The sequence below is a fragment of the Argentina silus genome (assembly GCF_951799395.1).
Source record: "Argentina silus genome assembly, chromosome: 10".
In the NCBI taxonomy this organism is placed as follows: Eukaryota; Metazoa; Chordata; class Actinopteri; order Argentiniformes; family Argentinidae; genus Argentina; species Argentina silus.
Window position 1 is genome coordinate 14,882,257 of NC_139664.1, and position 18,813 is coordinate 14,901,069.

General features: G+C 50.2%; 1 protein-coding gene across 1 annotated transcript; it reads right to left on the bottom strand.

The window, feature by feature from the left end:
• Positions 1-388: 388 nt before the first annotated feature.
• On the bottom strand, positions 389-18,521 carry LOC310811304 (AT-rich interactive domain-containing protein 1A-like). The gene is made up of 21 exons (XM_083679423.1): positions 17,396-18,521; positions 13,923-14,132; positions 12,749-13,612; positions 12,562-12,669; positions 11,526-11,769; positions 10,647-10,736; positions 10,208-10,378; positions 9,083-9,413; positions 8,243-8,388; positions 7,781-7,896; positions 7,293-7,502; positions 6,916-7,117; positions 6,527-6,653; positions 6,212-6,414; positions 5,822-5,966; positions 5,216-5,344; positions 4,987-5,107; positions 4,652-4,825; positions 3,862-4,594; positions 3,503-3,633; positions 389-2,817 (listed from the first exon to the last, which is right to left on the bottom strand). The coding sequence occupies exons 1-21, from the start codon at positions 18,305-18,307 to the stop codon at positions 862-864; spliced, it is 7,323 nt and encodes a 2,440-aa protein (XP_083535549.1). The 5' UTR covers positions 18,308-18,521; the 3' UTR covers positions 389-861.
• Positions 18,522-18,813: the final 292 nt, after the last annotated feature.

Sequence of the window (18,813 nt, forward strand, 5' to 3'; positions counted from 1 at the left end):
TGGGGAAGAAAGCCTTTTTTTTCTCTCTTTACCTTCCAAAAAAATAAAAATAAAAGACCTTGAAACTCTAGAGGAGCTGCATTACCAGCGTGTCTCTGTGAAAATGTGTTACAGAATGCTTACACTCAAGAGCAGTACGGTACAGAAAATGTCCTACTACAATCTACTGCACACTGCACAGGCTGGTCTCCCCACTGGGGGTGTCTCGTAACAGCCCACAAGCTCCCCCCCTCCCCCCTTAGGCCTGACTGGTCAGCAGAGCAACTCTACCAGCAGACCTCTCTTCAGACTGCCCCGACCCCCCCCCCCCCTCCAACCACAAACCAGTTTTATTCACTCTTTATGCCTCCCCCCCCCCCCCAGGGGTAGAGCAGGGGAACACAGTTATCATCCCTGCCCCCACCCAAACTTACTGTAAACAAGACAGCAACTTTGGTTACAGTTTTTGTTTTCTCAGCTATTTATTCATTCATTTATTTATATTTATTAGAAAAAGTACTGTACTTCTGTACCCCCTCCCTCGAGTGCAGAATAGTCTCCTAAATCCAGGTGTTCTGCCCTATAATGTTGTCTAATTGGCATTCTTGTTACAAGTTGTGTCAGTTTGTTTGTGTTGAGTCTCTGGTCTGTAGTCCATGCCGCTGCCTTGTCACGTCCCCCTATGAGTGAGAACAGCCGAGGTGGTGGTGGTGGTGGTGGTGGTGGCAGGGGGGTGGGGGGCTCAGAAAGTGGGATCTGAAGGTTTGCATAAATTAAAAAAACAGTCGCTTGACCTTTCCCTGCCCCCTACACATACAAGCCAGGTAACCTGGTGGGGGAGAGGCGGGGGCTAGGAGGAGGAGCCACAGCTCCCTACAGCTGTCATGACTGGCCAATCAGAAAGAGTACATCACAGATGACGTGGGACACCAGCGAGTTCATGAGGGGTGACACGGAGAGGTCGAGGAGGCGGGACTCGTACAGCGTGAACTCTGTGTGGTTCTCCTCCACCTTCGCTAAGGCGTGCAGGGCCTTCGCTGCCCGCCGCATCATGTCGGCGCTGGCGGGCTCGAAGTGCATCCCCTGCAGGTGTAGCAGGGAGCTCTGGCTCTGCTGGAGCTGAGTCGCTGCCAAGCTGTCCTCCAGGAAGCCCAGGAGATTACCCACACTGCCCTTCTGCACAGCAATGGCTCGGGACGCCATGCTGTCACCCTGGGCCAGATTGGCCAGTAACACCACCGCCATCTCCCGGCAAACCGCCACCTTCCTGTCTCCGACCAGCCTCACCAGTGTGCCATACAGCTTTTCCAGCCGGGCAAAGGGCGGTGTGGCCAAGACCAGGTCCACATTGTGGTCCTGAATGCTGAGCTTGCTGAGGGTCTCCAGGACCAGTCTCTGGGGGGACAGCGCGCTGTGGGGTCCCAGGGTGGGGAAGGGGTCCTGGGCCTCCGCTGAGGGACACACGGCCCAGTGGAGCAGGCCGTCCAGCAGGGGGAGGCAGATGCTCTCAGGGTAGATGGAGAGGTCCAGCTGGCCAGAGATGTTCGCCAAAGTGACGAGGCAGTTCTCTCTAAGGAGCGACAAACAGTCCCACCACCATTCGTCTCTCTGCTGCCCCACCCCATCGTCTGACTCCTCCTCCTTCTCATAGGTGAGGGGGGCCTGCTTGCGCTCAGGGTGCCTGTGGTGGAGCAGCACCAGGCGGCCTAGCAGCAGCAGGAGGCCCGGGTGTTTGGACATCTCCTGGTCGTTACCTGGAACGAAGGACAAGCTGCGGACGATGTTGGAGACACAGACGCAGCGGCGGGCGAGGGAGTCCTGCCAGTTGGCCAGCGTGATCAGCGGCCCCTCATCTTTGCTGTGTGGTTCATCTTCCAGGATGGTCACCTCTCGCTGGATCTGCTGGACCGGACAACCGGCCAAGGAGAGGGGGGATTTGTTGTTCTCCTGTTGGCTCTTGCTCTCGTCTCTCTGGGGTGGCGAGTCTGTCTCAGCGTCCGGGCGGTCTGACCCCCCTTCCTCACAGGCAGCTGATGAGCTGGTCGACATTGAGGGCTTTTCACTGCTTGATGTCTGGGCTGGTCTCCGCTCCTCCTCATCCTCCTTCTCCTCACCCTTCCTTTTCTCTGTCTCTTTCTCTGTGGAAGATGTACTCGCCACCACCTCTTCCTCCAGTCTTTTCCTCTTGTTGACCAGCAGGGCACCAGGAACTCGTTCTCGTGGTCCCACAAACTCATCCCGTCTTTCGAAGTGGGTCTGGATGTGTTCGGTGGTGTCCCCTCCGCCAGCGCTCCAGTGGAGCAGTCCGCTGTCGAACTCCTGCATTCTACCCAGCCGGCTGGAGCGGCCCACCGGGAACGGATCCTTCTTCCGGACCACCTTGAGTGGGAGCTTGTCAAACTTGCTGGCCTGTTTGGGCTTCTCCTGGAGGGTCGCAGGGGGCTCCGAGGTGCTTGGCTGCTCTGACGAAGACCCTTTCCCCTTCTTATCCTCCACTTTGTCCTCTGTCTTCTCCTCCCTCAAAGTCCCTCGCTCCGAACATACCTCCTCCTCATCCTCTTGCTTTACTTGAGCCTGCCCCTCTGTGGTTCCACCCGGCCGTTTAGAGTTCCTCTCCTCCTCTTCCTCCTCTTCATCTTCTTCCTCTTCATCCTGCTCCATGTCCTCCACCCCTGGGGGGTCATCCCCTGCTGTGCTGGCCCAGTCTCGCTCCAGGGCGTCTGGGTCCAGTAGTGTCCGCTGGCCAGGGTCTCCCACCTCGTACTCCCGCAGGATGCCGAAGATCTCGATGAGGCAGCGTCTGAAGTACTCCACCACAAGCTCCAACAGGCCAGGCAGCTGAGGGGGACAGAGATGAGAGGGTCAAGAGATGTAAATGTGCATGATTGTGTGAGGTTTTAATTACTGCTTCAAACTACTATTAAAACAAAAACTAGATACAATAAACTCAATATATATACACGTCTCCAGAATAAGAGTTCAATAAGAATTAAAAAAAACAAAACTGTAACACTAGAGTACATTCCTAGCAAAGTTTTCCTGTGTCTGATTGGCTGTGCTAGCCCTAGCTCCGATGCAACACACTTTATACCAGTCATTACACAAAGCCACAGTGGAAAACTCCAAACATGGCACACTGTATCGCAATTGCATTTTTGCTTCTTCATTTACAATTATGCCGTTTAGCCAGTCACCCTCTGGTTTACCTGCACACTATGATGAAATGCAGAGTGCCATGTTTAGAGTTTTCAACCGTGGCTTTGGGTAATGACATGAACAAAGTTAATTTGTATGGATATTAAGCAGCCTTTTGGATATTTCATGGAGCTAAAGAAAATCACAGATGAAGCAGAGCATGTGGATACTTTCAAAACTAGGATAAGCGAAACAGGTAAGGGTACTCATGGTTTAATTAAGTTGCAAGCTCCGGCAAGCCAATACACATCATCTCATGAAATGATATGGAGTGTTGCGTCGGAGCTAAGCTCGCCCCAGCGTTGAGGCCTGTGTCTGCTGGTCTCACCTGGTGGAGGTTGAAGGTAGTGATACTGTTGTCATCGTACAGGAGGATGTTGATGGTGTCTAACGCCCACGTGCTCTCCGCCAGCAGACCGGACTTTAGTGACATCATCACTCTCCATGCCTCTGGAGTCCCTGGAGGGGGAGGGGCAAACAAACATACTATATTTTACTTGACTTATAAATACATCATTGAAATACATGGGTATCTATAATAGTTCAGTAGTGATATTTGCACCACATGCAGCTGTAGAGTGGCTGGTGATTTTTTCCCCTCCAGTAATTAAATGGGACCATACCAACTGTGGTAATAACATTGTTTTCTATGCACTGCTGTGTTAATGTTATGATCTGTGGCCGTACCGATATCTTTCGTGGTGAGGCGTCGGCGTGATTTCAGGATGGGGTGTGTGGCCTCTATGGAGCCCGGGGGGAAGGGCATATCTCGTCTGATCATCGGAGACTGCACCGAGGAGGGCACAATGTGAGACGCAGGCACAGGGGGGCCTGCCTTCTGCATCTTGATGCCGCCGTGCATGTAGGGAGATTTACTGGGTGACGTCCTGCTCTCCATGACTCGGGGCATGGGTGCGGGGCTGGACACCTGTGGAATGTGGTTCTGCATGCCCTGAGGCCCTGATTGGTAGTTAGACTGCAGGGCGCGGGTCAAGGGCGGGCCACCTGGCGCTCCTCCGGGGCCGTAGGGAGGCTGCCGTGGGCCCATCTGACCCCCCCATTGCCCGCCCTCGTGGTTCATGCGCTGTTCTGATGACATCCCCTCCTCGGAGCGGTTCATACCAGGGAACCCTGGTCCCTGAACGGAGCCTCCAGGCCCGCCCTGCCGGTTGGGGTAATTAGGGTAGTTCATCTCCCCTCTCCCCTGCCACATGCCCCCCTGTGGACCATCAGAGCCTGGCTGCATCATCTGGGGGGGCATGGAGGGCTGGGTGTTGGCTCCTGTGACCCCTTGCATACGCTCCCGGCTGAAGGGGAAAGGGAACTGGTTCTGGGAGCCTGGAGGGCGACGGTCAGGGCCAAGGTAGGGACCGGGACCGGGACCGGGACCACCACCACTACCACCACTACCACCACCACTACCACTACCACTACCACCACCTCCACCACCACCACCACCACCTCCACCACCACCTCCACTGTACTGGTTGTACATCTCTGGCTGGCCAGCAGAGGGCGCTGGGGAGGCTCCCTGCTGCTGCTGTTGTTGTTGTTGTTGTTGTTGTTGTCCACCACTGAATGGTCCGCTGTACATCTCCCCCTCGTGGCGTTTCGCTGGGGGGTAGCCCCCTTCCCCAGGACGCTTGTAGTTCTGCACAACACAGACTCAGTCAGACAGTAGAACAGTAAAATCCAATTACACTAACCTTAAAAACAGAAGGCAATATACAAGTATTTCCTGTATTAGAGGTAAGAATGCTTTACAGTAACTCCATACATTTAATGTGTATTGGCGGCAGAGCAAGTACCTACCTGTTGTTGTTGTTGTTGTTGTTGTTGTTGCTGCTGTGATAACATTCCTGGGTGTTGGTTGGGGTATGAGCCACCAGGGGGCGTACCCTGGCCAGGATACTGATTACCATAGGAATCATGCCTGCAAAGAATACTTCATATTAGCTACACATTCCAGGTGAATGTATGAAGTCAGCTCAATCGAACAAATGGAACTTGATGGTTTTGGGGGTGCGGAGGGTAAACTGACCGTGGCTGCTGTGACGGGTAGCGGTTTGGTGAGTACATCCCTGTGTCCGTGTTACCGGGCGCCAGGTTAGGGTTTGGCTGCGGGGCGCCAGGTCCCATGCTGCCCTCCGGACCCATCCCCTGCTCTGGCCTGGAAGCACAGTAGAACAACAGGGTTAGGACATCTCACATACACCCCTCATCACAATACAGAGCACAACCCAAGCTGAGCCTAGCTGAGCTAAGCTGTATTGGGTTGGTTACACATCCACCACAGTTGTCATAATGTTACTGAGAAGGACAATGTGAAATTACAATATCCAAGCCAACATGGTATGGTTTTGGTCCTGTAGTGTGTAAACTGCCTCTTACAGTATGCTGAATCAACCCCTACACTCTTATATATGTATCTGAGAGGATTGGATAGAGGGAAGCAATTTGGCTAAATTTCACCCGAGCCAATACTGTTACCAGGCATCTATGACATCCTTTCAGATCTACAGGAGTGTTGGTGGGTACTGGCTAGTGGTCAGTTTGGAACTCAGCAATAGCCAGGGCAAGGGCCACCTTCATCATAAACAACGTCAAAAGTTAAACAAACACAGATGCTGCCTGTATAAGGTGGTACCTCCTGTCAAAGCCCGGTCCATAGGGGTACTGTTGTCTCTGGCCCATAGGCATGTTCCCCATGGGCCCAGGTGGTCCTCTATTGTACTGCTGCTCTCCCATCCCACTGCTAGGGCCCTGGTTGGCAGGCAGGAACTGCTCAGAAACTGGAAACAGACACACAAACAGTCAGCTAGGGACATGACTGGCAATCACTTCTTTGGTATCTTACAGCACTTATTCAGTCAGTTCACCCAGATGCAAATATTCATGACATGAACCTGACATGATTCCTGACTCTGAAGGGTCTTAGGTAAAACAGACAAGCATCTAATATATTTCTATTATCTGAATGTTCTACAACATTGAGCCCTACTAAACACAGCTCAGTGTCTCTGTGCCCAATGCCCACCTTTCCGCATGGCACCGAAGGGGTCCTTGTTGGGTTCATAGGGGCCCATGCGGCCTGGCCCTGGCCCTGGTCCAGGCCCTTGCCCGGGCATCTCAGGGGTGCTCATGCCCGACTGGTAGCCAGAGTTGGGGGTCATGGAGTTTCTCCTGGGGAAGGCTGGGTCACTACCGTCAGAGAAGGGGTCCTGGAGGCTCACACTGCTCCTAGGAGGGGGGGGGGGGGGAGATTGTATGGTGAGAAGAATCTTATCAGGGCAGATGAAAGCCTCTGACAGTGTATGGAACACGGAGGACAGGAGAGCTGAGGAATTCTTACCTGCCCCCCTGTTGCATGGGAGGATGAGGGGTGGAGGCAGGAGTGGGGGGCTTCAGGTCTCCGCCCTCGGCCATGGAGCTGCTGGTAGACTGGGGGGTCTGGGGGCCCTGGAGAGACCCCGAACCAGCTGTGGGACAGACAGACAGAGAGATGCTTCAGTTATTCAGTTAGGGATCCAGACAGACAGCAAATAACCTTTGTTGACATGAAAACCTAAGGCATTTACATTTGGCTCGCCAAGCAAATGCGTTGCCTTAAACTCATCTTGTGCCAATAGAGTCTTATGACATGCATACGGCCTGCGTTCAAACCAAGTCTGTCACAATGGCTTGGAACCAGTGTGTGCAAATGTCTACAGTGGACGGTATGGTGATCTGTCTTGTACCAACCTGGGGAAGGTGGCTGGACCTTGGCCTGGTTCTTCTTGTTGTCGGTGATGAGCTCAGGAGGGGGGTCCTCCCCTCGTTCAATCTTATACTCGAAGGCATACAGACACTGGATGTACTGTTTCTTCAGAGAGCTGGCGGCGCTGCTTGACGTGCCCACATTCAGGTTGGTGGACAGCTCACGCCACTTCTTACTCTTATTCACCTGGAGAGAGGGAGGGGAAGAGAGAGAGGGAGAGTTAAAAAGGGGACCAATGAAAGGCAGGACAAGCAGCTAGCCCAAGGAGCTTTTAGGTTGTGTGTGTTTGCTTGTATCTGTATGTGTTCATCTGTGTGTCTGTGCCTGTGCCTGTGCCTGTATATGTGCATGTTCTGCCTACCTGTGCAAAGCCTCCTATGTCTTTAACAGAGACATAGAGCCTGAAGAGGTCCAGAGGCTTGCGCCCTACAGCGGGCAGGTTGGTCATGGGCATAGCCTTCTCCTCGATGAAGCCCAGGTAACGATCCACCCACATCTTCCTCTCCGGCTCAGGCCCCAGCTCATACAGACGTGTGATCTTCTCATTGGTCGTCGTGGAAGAGCTGGACTTCTGTTATTGGGCACCAATGAACACAGGAAGTGAATACAGTGTTTTAGGGAGAGAGTCCTACACCTATTGGAAAATAATCATCCCTATAGTGGCTAGTGTTGAAATCTTGGTCTGCACGGTTGAGAATCCCATCATACCTGTATGATCCCTATGGACACACAGGTAAGACTATGTTTTATATTTTGACAGAACCCTAGCTAACCCTGATGACAAAGCTGTTGAGGTGAATTTCTCTCCCCCGGGTGTGTATGGGTATATAGAATGAAGTCAACCATCACCTTGGATTTAGTCTCCGGTTTGGGCGTCACACTCGGACCACCGTCCATCTTGTTGTTCATCTTCTGGGCCGGGTTCATTTTGCCATCCATGCCAAACTCTGGGCTTGGGGCCATACCTGGGCAGAGGGAAGGAGGGAGGGACAGGGAGAACTGTTCACTGCTAAGGAATTACATCCATCCACCACACTCACAATATTCAAGAACAGATGACTGTAAGTGACAATAAGAAGCAGCTGCCATCTAAAAGTGTTCTCCATTCATAATAACAGAACTTGGATGAACCAGAATAAAATAAAACATAGAATAACATAAAACTAGGACTTGCCCCCTATTGTAGAAACAGCACATATATAGCATCAGCCCATACCCTAGCCATCCCACTGCTAACAGTATGTCACAGACTGGGTCCATATGGGCAGATCTAACACAGGGAGGGCGCCCATGTATGACAGTGAGACTCACCACTGTTGTTATTAGCCATGTTGGGCCCCATAGGGAATGGAGGACCGCCCTGTGTGTTCATCATGCCAGGCATGTTATTCATGGGAGGGCCATAGGGGGCGCCAGAGCCCATCATACCAGGAGACATGTTGGCGTAACCAGGCATTCTGAAGGACGGAGAAGGAGGAGGAAGACTATGAGCACAGACAAATCATATCAGAATTATTATTGACATTTATCTACCGGTGGAAAAACAGCTGTTTATGTAATGTCTTAGTAATCAGAAGGAGAGCATGTTATTATTGTGTCATGTCAGACGTGAGTCCTTGTGTTTCTGGTATGAAAAAGACTAGAAAATATACGGCAAACTCGAAGTTGGAAGGGAAATACGCTAAATCTAAAAATCCATGATGTTTTAGATGTTTTTAGATGTGTAGATTAACTATGTGAGAGTCAGGTATTCCTCACAATAACAGGGACTGGAATATCATCCTGATTCTGTCTGCCTCAGTTTCAAGTCTCTCTATCCAATGAAGCCCTTTCCTGCTGCTCTAACCACCCCTCCATTCCTCTCACTCCCTTCTCTGGACCTTCAACACAGAGTAGAACCTGCTAGTGAGGACAAGGTTAGTGAGCACTCGTTAGGACACACTAGATAGGACAAGGTAAGTGAGCACTCGTTAGAAGGTTAGTTAGCGCTGAGCTGAGCACATACACAAACATGAGTGGGGTTGACAACTGCATACCTATAGAGTTCTCCTGCACTGTTTGGGGCATGATTAATAGAAGTATGTTGAAAGACTGTCCCATAAACCGTTTATCTGTTTTGTGTGTGTGTGCGCGTGTGTATCTTAACCCTACCTGCTGTGTACAGAGTTGGTAGTGGCGTGTTGCATGGCTGCGGCTGCAGCCTCCTGTGCCTTCCTGTTGAGGCCGGGAGGTGGGCACATCCCCGAGCCCACCTGGGGGGGCATGTTGCCCATGTTGGGGGGCATGTTGGGCCCCATGTTGGGCCCCATGTTTGGGCCGTAGGGCCGGGCGCCCATCTGGCCCGGGGGCATCCTGCCATGGGGCATGCCAGGGTATGGTGGCCCCCCTCCCTGACCAGACATAGGGTTCATAGGACCGCCCATGCCAGGGCCCGGGTAGTTGGCATTGGGCATGTTGCTGTAGCCAGGTTGCCGGGGGTAACCTGTAGGGGGAAGGGGGAAAAATACAACAAAAAATGCATGTGTTAAAAAAAAAGCTCATGTGAAATTGTGAAAACCTGTTATATCCAAAGACATTGAAACTGTATTCGAGACAGTTACTGAGGCGAGGTCGCCAGCCCAGCTCAAGCAGTGAAAGCTGTTCCCTACAGCTAAATGGGGTGAGCTAGCTAGAACAGCACTAGCATTGAAACAGTGAGCTAGCTTAGCTCTAGCTTTAGCAGTGAAAGCAGTGCAGTCTGAGCTGTGAGGCTCTGAGGCTCCGTCACAGTGGCAGCTCTACTGACAGGAGGCTCTGCTACGTCAGCTGACTCTCCGCTAAAAATAGATGCACTAGACTCCGAGAGGGAGGGACCAACGAGAGGATGGAATTCCTGGGAGGCAAAACACATATATTCCATTGGTTCAGTTTGGCTTGAGGAAATGTACAAGAGGCAACTTGACAGAAAGGTGAGACAGTAAAAGAGGAGCATTTATGTCAATGGGCAATCAGACATAACTATCAAGGTCAGCTTGATTAAAAGTCTATCTTCTGGTGATAAATCAAATATGTTAGCTTCTTTCCAAGTTGTGGTGCGCCATGCTCAGACGGTGTGAAAATATTTATATCACAACAGCCCAACAACTCACAACAGCTCTTTACATAATGTAAAACTGTCACCCGAAGGATAATATGACTAATTGCCTCATCCCCTCCCCTCTCTGCTACTCTCCTCTCCTCTCCTCTCCTCTCTTCTCTTCTCTGGCCCTCCTCTGGTCTCCAGCTCACAGCGCTCACCTTGGGGACCGTACTGCAGACCCTGAGGTCCGTAGCCTCCCATGGAGTTGTTCTGCTGATAGGGCCCCATCCCAACATGCATCTGGGCCCCGGAGGACTGGCGGGGGGACAGGGACGATGCAGACTGGGGGGAAACGTAGGGGGGCATCTGGGGGGTCCTCTGCATAAACCCTGGGGGAGAGAGAGAGTGTTAATTCTCTGACAAAACACAAAAAAGGTCCCCCAGCGCTGATTTTCAAAAACAGCCCCTACTGAAGATTAGACAGATGGAAGCAATCTGGTAGCTGCTCCTCTCAGAAGGCAAAGGAATAATGTTCATTGCCAATCAAATCCTCATACGAACGGCTCGGAGGGTGGAGCTACAGTTGGCCAACTAGGAATGACACAGCACATTGACAGTGGTCTCTCTCGACCAGACGGGGTTGGATTGTGACCTCACCTCTGTCCTGGGCCATGGGGGACTGGCTCATGGAGGGGTGCAGACCACCCTCTGACTGCACACTTGACGGCCTGGGGGGCACCTGAGTCCCTATACAACAACAACAAGAGGATCAGTTAGTGTGATTTGTAGTGTGGGGTCTGGACAGGCACAATGGCATTGCCATCACCACTGACTATTGAGTATTTATAAATATGAGAGTGCTTAAGATGGCAGTGCTTGGAACCAGTAGTATCATGATGTGTTAGAACCTACACTTTATTAGGAACACCTGTCCACCTTCTCAGATGGAGGTGGTGTAATGGTGTGGGGAATGTTTTCTTGGCACACTTTGGGCCTGTTAATACCAATCAATCATCGCTTGAATGCCACAGCCTATTTGAGTATTGTTGCTGACCACAATTTACCCATCTTCTAATGGCTACTTCCAGCATGATAATGCACCATGTCACAAAGCAAAAGTCATCTCAAACGGGTTTCATGAACATGACAATGAGTTCAGTGTTTTTCAGTGGCCTTCCCAGTCACCGGATCTGAATCCAATAGAACACCTTTGGGATATGGTAGAACGGGAGATTCACAGCTCGAAAGTGCACCTGAAAAATCTGCAGGAATTGCATGATGCAATCATGTCATCATGGACCAGAATCTCAAAGGAATGTTTCCAAGATCTTGTGGAATCAATGCCACGAAGAATTGAGGCTGTTTTGAGAGCAAAGGGAGGCCCAACCCAGTATTAGTATAGTGTTCCTAATAAAGTGTTATGTGAGTGTAGGCAAGTATTGTAAAGATGTATGTATAACAACTGAAGACATCAATGTTTGTGCACAAATGCGTGTCAGAAGCCCCCAGCATATAAGTGTGTGTGTGTGTACCCACCTGGCATGGTAGCAGGCGAGAGGGGCCCGGTGCGTGACGTGGTGGCGCTCGCGGGGGACCCTGCGGGGGAGGGCGAGGGCCCACCACGGATGCCCGGCAGGTGTGGTGAGGTGTGGGGGGAGAAGGGCGACCGCGCCGGGTTACTTTGCTCGCCCTGGCTGCTGGACACGCCTGAAGTGCTCACGCCAGGACTCAGAGCGCCGTCTGTGCCCATGGGTAGGTCGTCGATGGAGCCTGAGAGATCCTACACACACACACACACACACACACACACACACACACACACACACACACGGGAGAGAAAGGTATGGTGAGGATGGTGAGGAGAAAGCTGTGATCTACTTTCAGTGATTAACCACATCCCTTCACACCAGTGGTTGGAGGGAAGGGGTTAGAAGGCAGGTGAAGAAACACTGGCTTGATAAGAAAGACAAGATGATAATATAATACTAGTCAATCTCGTCAATGACTCAATGTATTGTTACATGAAGTATAAGCACAGTGGATACAAAGACATGTTTATCTTTCTTCTGTCTCTTAGAAAGCAGAAGCACACTTCCTTTCGACTTCCAGGTTTAGACATACACAAACACAGGGTGTTGTCCTCATTTATCTTTTCGAGGCATATTAGTGCTGCCTTGGGGTTGCCATGGTAACGAAGGTTTATTCAATGTGAGCTGAGTCAGCATAGAGAAGCCCTGCCATGTGATTCTCCCACACACCAACCCCCCCCCCCCACACACACACACACACACTTCCCAAGACCTGACTTAAGCTCATACATCTCTCTGAGCTACCATGAATACACAACAAAAAAAACTACTCAGTTATGTCAGACACTTAAATACACATCATTTATTTACCTAAACAATCATCAGCGGCAGGGCAAAACACAGCAGCAACAGGACCCATGAAAAAGCATACAAGCATTTCCCAATCACCAGTTTTGGTGTACTATCATAATGTGAGTCTGGGTGGGTGAGAGATGAGGTTGAAGGAGGAGAGCAAGTACCTGATGTGGGCAGAATGGACTCACCGGTAGGCTGGCCGGCCGACCTTGTATGCTGGCCTCCTCCGAGCCGCTTTTGGGTTGGTTGGAGGGAGGGGCACTGGACTGGGAACTGAATGAGTCCTGTGATACCTCCTGAGGGGGAGAAAGAGGCAATGAGCTCTGATAACACACACACACACACACACACACACACACACTTTGGAAGTCATACCTGTGGTGGAGGAGGGAAGCGTTGGTATGGTGACTGCTGTGACGGTGGCTGCTGTTGCTGCTGTGGTGGATTCTGGGGAAAGGATCCAGACTGCCCCTGGGGGTGCTGCTGGTTGTGTCCTGGTGGCTGCTGGGAAGGCTGCGCAGGCGTCTGGGGCAGCTGCTGCTGCTGGGATGAGGGGGGCTGCTGTGGGCCCTGGGTGGGGCCTTGGTAGCTGGGCTGGCCCTGGCCTTGGGTCTGGGACTGTGGGCCTGCTGAAGCCTGGGAGCTCGTTTGCTGGGGCGGCTGGCTGGGAGGCCCCTGCTGCTGGGGATAGGGAGACTGGCCAGCCTGGGGCTGCGTCTGGGCCTGGGAATAAGGTGGCTGGGACTGTAGGGGCCCTTGGGACGAGCCTGGCAGTGGCCCCTGGGACTGGGGGGGCATGTGGGGCTGCTGATAGGGTGGGCCGGGCTGGCCGTGGGGGGCTGAAGACTGGGGAGGGTGGGCCTGGGGGTGAGCTTGGGCCTGTCCTGGATGGGTCTGGCTTGGGTAAGGTGTCTGCCCTCCAGCCTGCTGTCCTGGGGGGCCCTGGGGATGGGCTGGGGGGCCATGGGGGTGTCCTGGCTGGCCCTGGGGGTGTCCTGGCTGGCTCTGGGGGTGACCTGGCTGGCCCTGGGGGTGACCTGGCTGGCCCTGGGGGTGACCTGGCTGGCCCTGGGGGTGACCTGGCTGGCCCTGGGGGTGACCTGGTGGGCCCTGGGCCTGGGGGTGGGGGTATGGTGTCTGCTGCTGGCCTGGGTGTGGAGCCTGGCCCTGCTGGCTGTAGTAGGGCCCCTGGCTCTGAGGCCCATAGCCCCCTGGTCCCACCTGTCCATAGGATGCCATCTGAAGAGACACACAGACCATTTGGTTAGACCATCAGAGAGTGGGAGGATAGGACAAACCACATAGTAGAGTAGAGAAGAGAAGATTATATTGATAAAAAGAGAGGGAGGGCTTAGTTACTCTCATCTAGTTTAGGCCTGTTCATTTATCCTGCTCACTATCAGGAAAAACAAGTAAAAGTGTTCAAATAAAATACAGGTAAAATAGTATGTGCAATAAAGGTAAAGTCAGCAAGAAAGAGAGCAAGAAAGAAAAAAGGTGCAATGCAGCAACGCATGGCTGAGGTTTCAGAGTGGATGTCTTCACTGACCTGCTGTCCATACGGCATGCCACCCATACCCCGGCCCTGCATGCCCACGGGGTATCTCTGGGGTCCGGCGGGGCCGTAACCCTGGCCGGGATACGCTGGCCCCTGCTGTGCCCCAGGGGGAGGTCCCTGACCAGGCTGATGGGAGTACGGGCTGCCCCCACCGTATGGCTGGCCCCTCATCTTCACCATCGGGTCCATGGGGCCTGGAGGCTATAGAGAGGAGAAAAAGAACACGGGTAAGATACCATCATGACATCATTGCAGGCTGCTATTCCTTTGTAGATGTATTGTAAATATATAATGCAGCCTCGGTTGTATCATTCAATATTTTATAAGTGGAATATAGTGGTATGAGACATGGCTGACCATAGAAATCATAAAAGTCATCATAAAAAGGTATTTAGCAAGTGAGTAGGCCAACTCATACCTCAATGCTCTCAACACAGATAGAACCCATCTATATTCACCAAAGGGATATTCCTATTCTTCATAGTTACCAAATCTACAGAAATGATAGCTAGCAGCACATTTACAGAAGAAGAGTTCATTAGCAGAGTAAACAGAACCAAAGAGAGGCTTTTTTAAAGTTTCCCACGGTCATTAACCTGATTTTTACCTTTCGGTGCCATAGTTACGGATGTCAACACAGCAGCTATATATATCTCATCGCAAACGGAGGGCAGTCTGCCCAATCTTAAACACAACCCAGCTGTGCTCTGGGGTTGACTACGGGCCAAACCTACTTTCCCTGTTTTTAGAGAGAACTAAAATGCAACTTTGGCTCTCAATGAATGACAGCAGAAATGGAGGGAATGGTACTACTCCGCTATAACCAAATCTGTCCAGTCTGGTCCCAGATCTGCTTATGCGTCTTAGAAGAGACCAAGGACTAGGAAAATGGTGAAGCACATACAGATCTAGGACCAGACTAAGTCAGCTTTGATGTGAATACCATATTCAACGTCAGCATTATTAACCTTTAAAAAAAAAAAAGGTGTCTACAACTCAAAGCAGAACAATAAAAAAGCCAATTCAGGCCTGTCAACAATAATACTAGGCCTACCTGTAAAGAAATGGCTTTAATTAATCTTAATGAACTCTCATGGGCATTTCTTTATCTGTGCCCAAGTCTGTGCTGGCAGAAACAAGACAGCTTAGGCACTTCTCTGCTACACAAAGGCCCTTACAAATAGCCTAGCAGGCAAAAAGCCTTTCTTGACATTTCCCAGTTCCCAGATAATGAATTGAAATGAAATAAATAAGCGCAGCACATGGCTAATCAGCATAAGACAGAGAGGAGACTCCCTAGGCGGGGGAACGGCGGCTGGACCGGTTACTGATTGGCCAGGGGGGGCTAGGGGGGAATTCTTAAGAGTCACACACAGACAGAGACTTGTGGAACATAAGATACAGCAGCTACTCATGTCACACAAACACACACACAATCCACACATGCCTCTGTGTGCACACACACAGCTCATATTCACCTTCACTATGCATGGCCAAGACACAGCAATGCAACACAGGAAATAGGCTAAAGCCAAATTCAGAAAAAGTAATCTATACAGGTAAATATTGATGGTCATATACTGGCAGGGCTATAATATTGAATAGCACTAGGCTATAAGCCCATCACAGGGACAATGACATATCATTATTTCCATGTTTAACATACATCACCACCACCATCACAGACCTGGCTAAATCCCAGTGGAGATCAAAACATTGTAATGTAAATGTTTTTTTGTTTGTGAGCAAGTGTGCTTATTAGTTGACTCTTTTCATATGCAGCTACTCATATGTAGTTACTCTCTAACAGCAAGATTACATAGCCAAAGATATCTTGGGTCACACTAGGCAAACTGTAGTCCCTATGCATGTGCCCATAAGATAACTGAATAGCAATAGGCTAGTTAGGGCTGGGTAATATATATATTGTGTGTTCAGCTTTATTGTTATGGATGTGTGAAACATGCGTATTTTTGGATTTGTGAAATGCACCATATTTCGGTTCATCACCACAATTCATGCCCAAAGATGTAAGAAGCACATTTTGTTCTCTCATGCTGTAGCCACAGTAGCCTGCCTGGAGTTGGATTCAGGCTCCAAATGGGAGAGAACATGTTCACATAGACTTGTCTCTCAGGAGTATTTATGCATTTCTATTACAATTCATATTCAGCTCTTTAGCCTATATTTATAACAATTAGGCCTAAAATGTTTTCTATTTATTTAATACAACATTAATCTAAATCAAAGGGCTTAGTTTACATCCTATTAAACAGGCTTTCACAAAAATTCACCATGATACTCAATATAAAACTAGATCAAATAAGGGAGATATACTTGGTCAATAGGCCCAACTCTCTCCTTATCACAGAATGGACATGATATAAAATACACAATTAAATGGCCTGTATTGTATTTCAATAAGTGCATGAGGAAAAGGTGATGACTGCAACGTAGTCAATTTAGAGAAAATGCCAGAAGTGTATTTAGTGTGAGTAATCATGAGTTTGAGCAGTGTGGAGGAGTGTGCTCTTATCAGCAACTGCTGTTGCGTTACATCATATGCAATTATAAATGGCCAAGAGCACAAGATGCCGAGCCAATCAGATCCCAGCTAGCATGTCAACCCAAGACCAACTGTCTCCTGGCTTTGACAGAAGGATTTTACCTCCACAATTCAAATCCCAGAGCAAAGCAATCTGCAGCCAGTCACTCAAATCACTAGTAGACCACTGTTTACATGCAGCAGCATGCGGATGGCAAAGCGGCGCCTGGCAACAGAGGCGCCAATTTACACTATCTTTCAAAATAAATAGGTCAGTGGTATGTGATGATTGAGATGCAACATTTTATAGCATTTAAGAACTCATTCACTTTACTTCAAATCGCTCTCAAACACACAGACACAGATACACAGTGTATGCAACATCTGAGTTTCCCGAGCTTGCAATGCTGTGCATTTCCTTCACAATTTCAACAAGAATATCACGATGATCAAAAGTAGTCGATGTGAAAATGAACAATCTATGCACAGCATCATAAACAATTGGTATTACCGTGAAACTACAAAACGTTAGCATTATAAACACATATAAATACATATGACACGGAATAACAGTTTAATTACGTTATATGCCGCCCATGCAGACAAACAGCACGGGGGAAAACACGCCTTTTACTGCTATTTCACTGCGTTTCGAATTTGGGCCTTTGGCACTCCATGAACGTTCGAAGTACTATTTTATAAGAAGGGTTACATTGTAGCTGCTGCCCAATAGTGATACATATGTAACCAAAGAAATAAATACTGTTTAATATTGTGGTGTTAGAAAAACGAGAGGGGCAGCCATTTTAGAGTGTCTCTTACCAATAGACAATGGCTGGCCCGCTACGTTGTGAACTAGGGAAGATTGTGCGAAGCACACCAAAATATTATACAGGTTCCGTAGAACATGGAACTTTACCTGGCTTCTACCTAGTGGTTGCCCTGTACTTCCCGGGCTCATAGGCGGCTGCTGATGGGTCCTTTGTTGCCAACCCGGATTACCCCCTCCATACTGACCGCTACTGCCCATGTCTGTTGGTCCCTTACTAGCTCCTTCCTGATTACTATAATCGCTAGATGGGTAGTTTGGATAACCCCGCGTTGAGCTTGGGGAGGTTAGGAGCTGGTTTAGGGTCGGGGTGGACGTTGGCTGTGGATTTCCCATATTATATCTCTGATTATTGTAAGATGCAGCCATTGCTGTGGGTCCTCCCGCTGCTTGTTGCTTAGCTGGCTGTCCCCCAGCTGTCGGAGCCTGGGTATTGCGCGGGGAGTTCATGCCGTACCCTTGACCGGGATAGGGAGTTCTATTCGGGAATGGACTGTAGTTGTTAAACTGATGGTTAGGGAAGCCATGGTCGTGCGAATTGGGCTGATATGGGTCCATCATGTTGCTCGCCTGCACGGCTGGACCTGCAGCAGCTGCCATGCCAGGGCTTTGTTGTCCGCCATGTTGATGAAAAGGGGCCCGGCCGTAGTGCTGACTGTATCCATAAGAAGGTGGAGGAAAACCGGACCCATGGTGGTGCCCCATCCCGGGGTGGTTATTCCCCTCGGGTCCGATGGAATCATTCTGATTATTATTAGCCCTGGAAGGGTTCCCGTTCCCGTTCTTCATCTCAGGTTCCCCTCCTCCCCCTGCATTTCCAACATCGGCCCCGCCGTCCTGCAGATCCCCCCGGCCCGGAGATCCGCTCTCTAATCCAGGCTGCTTATTTTCCTGCTGCTTCTCTCCCGGTACCGACTCTTCCTTTGGGTCTCGATCCGGTTTTTTTAGTTCCGAAGGCGGGCTAGTGTTGAGAGTGGTGGCGCTAGCGACCTGAGCGGCCATGATACCCCCTCTCCCTCTCGGCGAGTCAGTCACAATCAAACGCTAGCATTGAATATAAATAATTGTTTATAACCATTTATCCTTGTCCCGACTCATTCCCACCCCTTAAACCGGACCGAATCCGGCTCTCATTCCCGATTCCGATGTAAAAGTAATAGGACACGTATTTGTAAATCCAAGGGATGCATAAAACCGACACAAAATATTGTGGGGGTTCTATTACAGAACGAGAGTAGAGGCAAGGAACGGACCAAACCAGCACGAGGCTCTGCGAGATACAGCCATTTTACTGAGCCGCACAGACGGAGATAAAGTACGGATTGGATTCCAGTGGGAACACGGAGTGGATTAGTTTGTTTTCTACATTGAATATTAGTCATTGCGTTTAATAAGTCATGTTCTGGTATCAAACAAAACTTGTTTCATAATTTGTCTTCATGAATGAATGCACATTCATATTTAATAACACCGTTTTTCTCAGCATGGGGTATAGGCAGGCAGCTTTG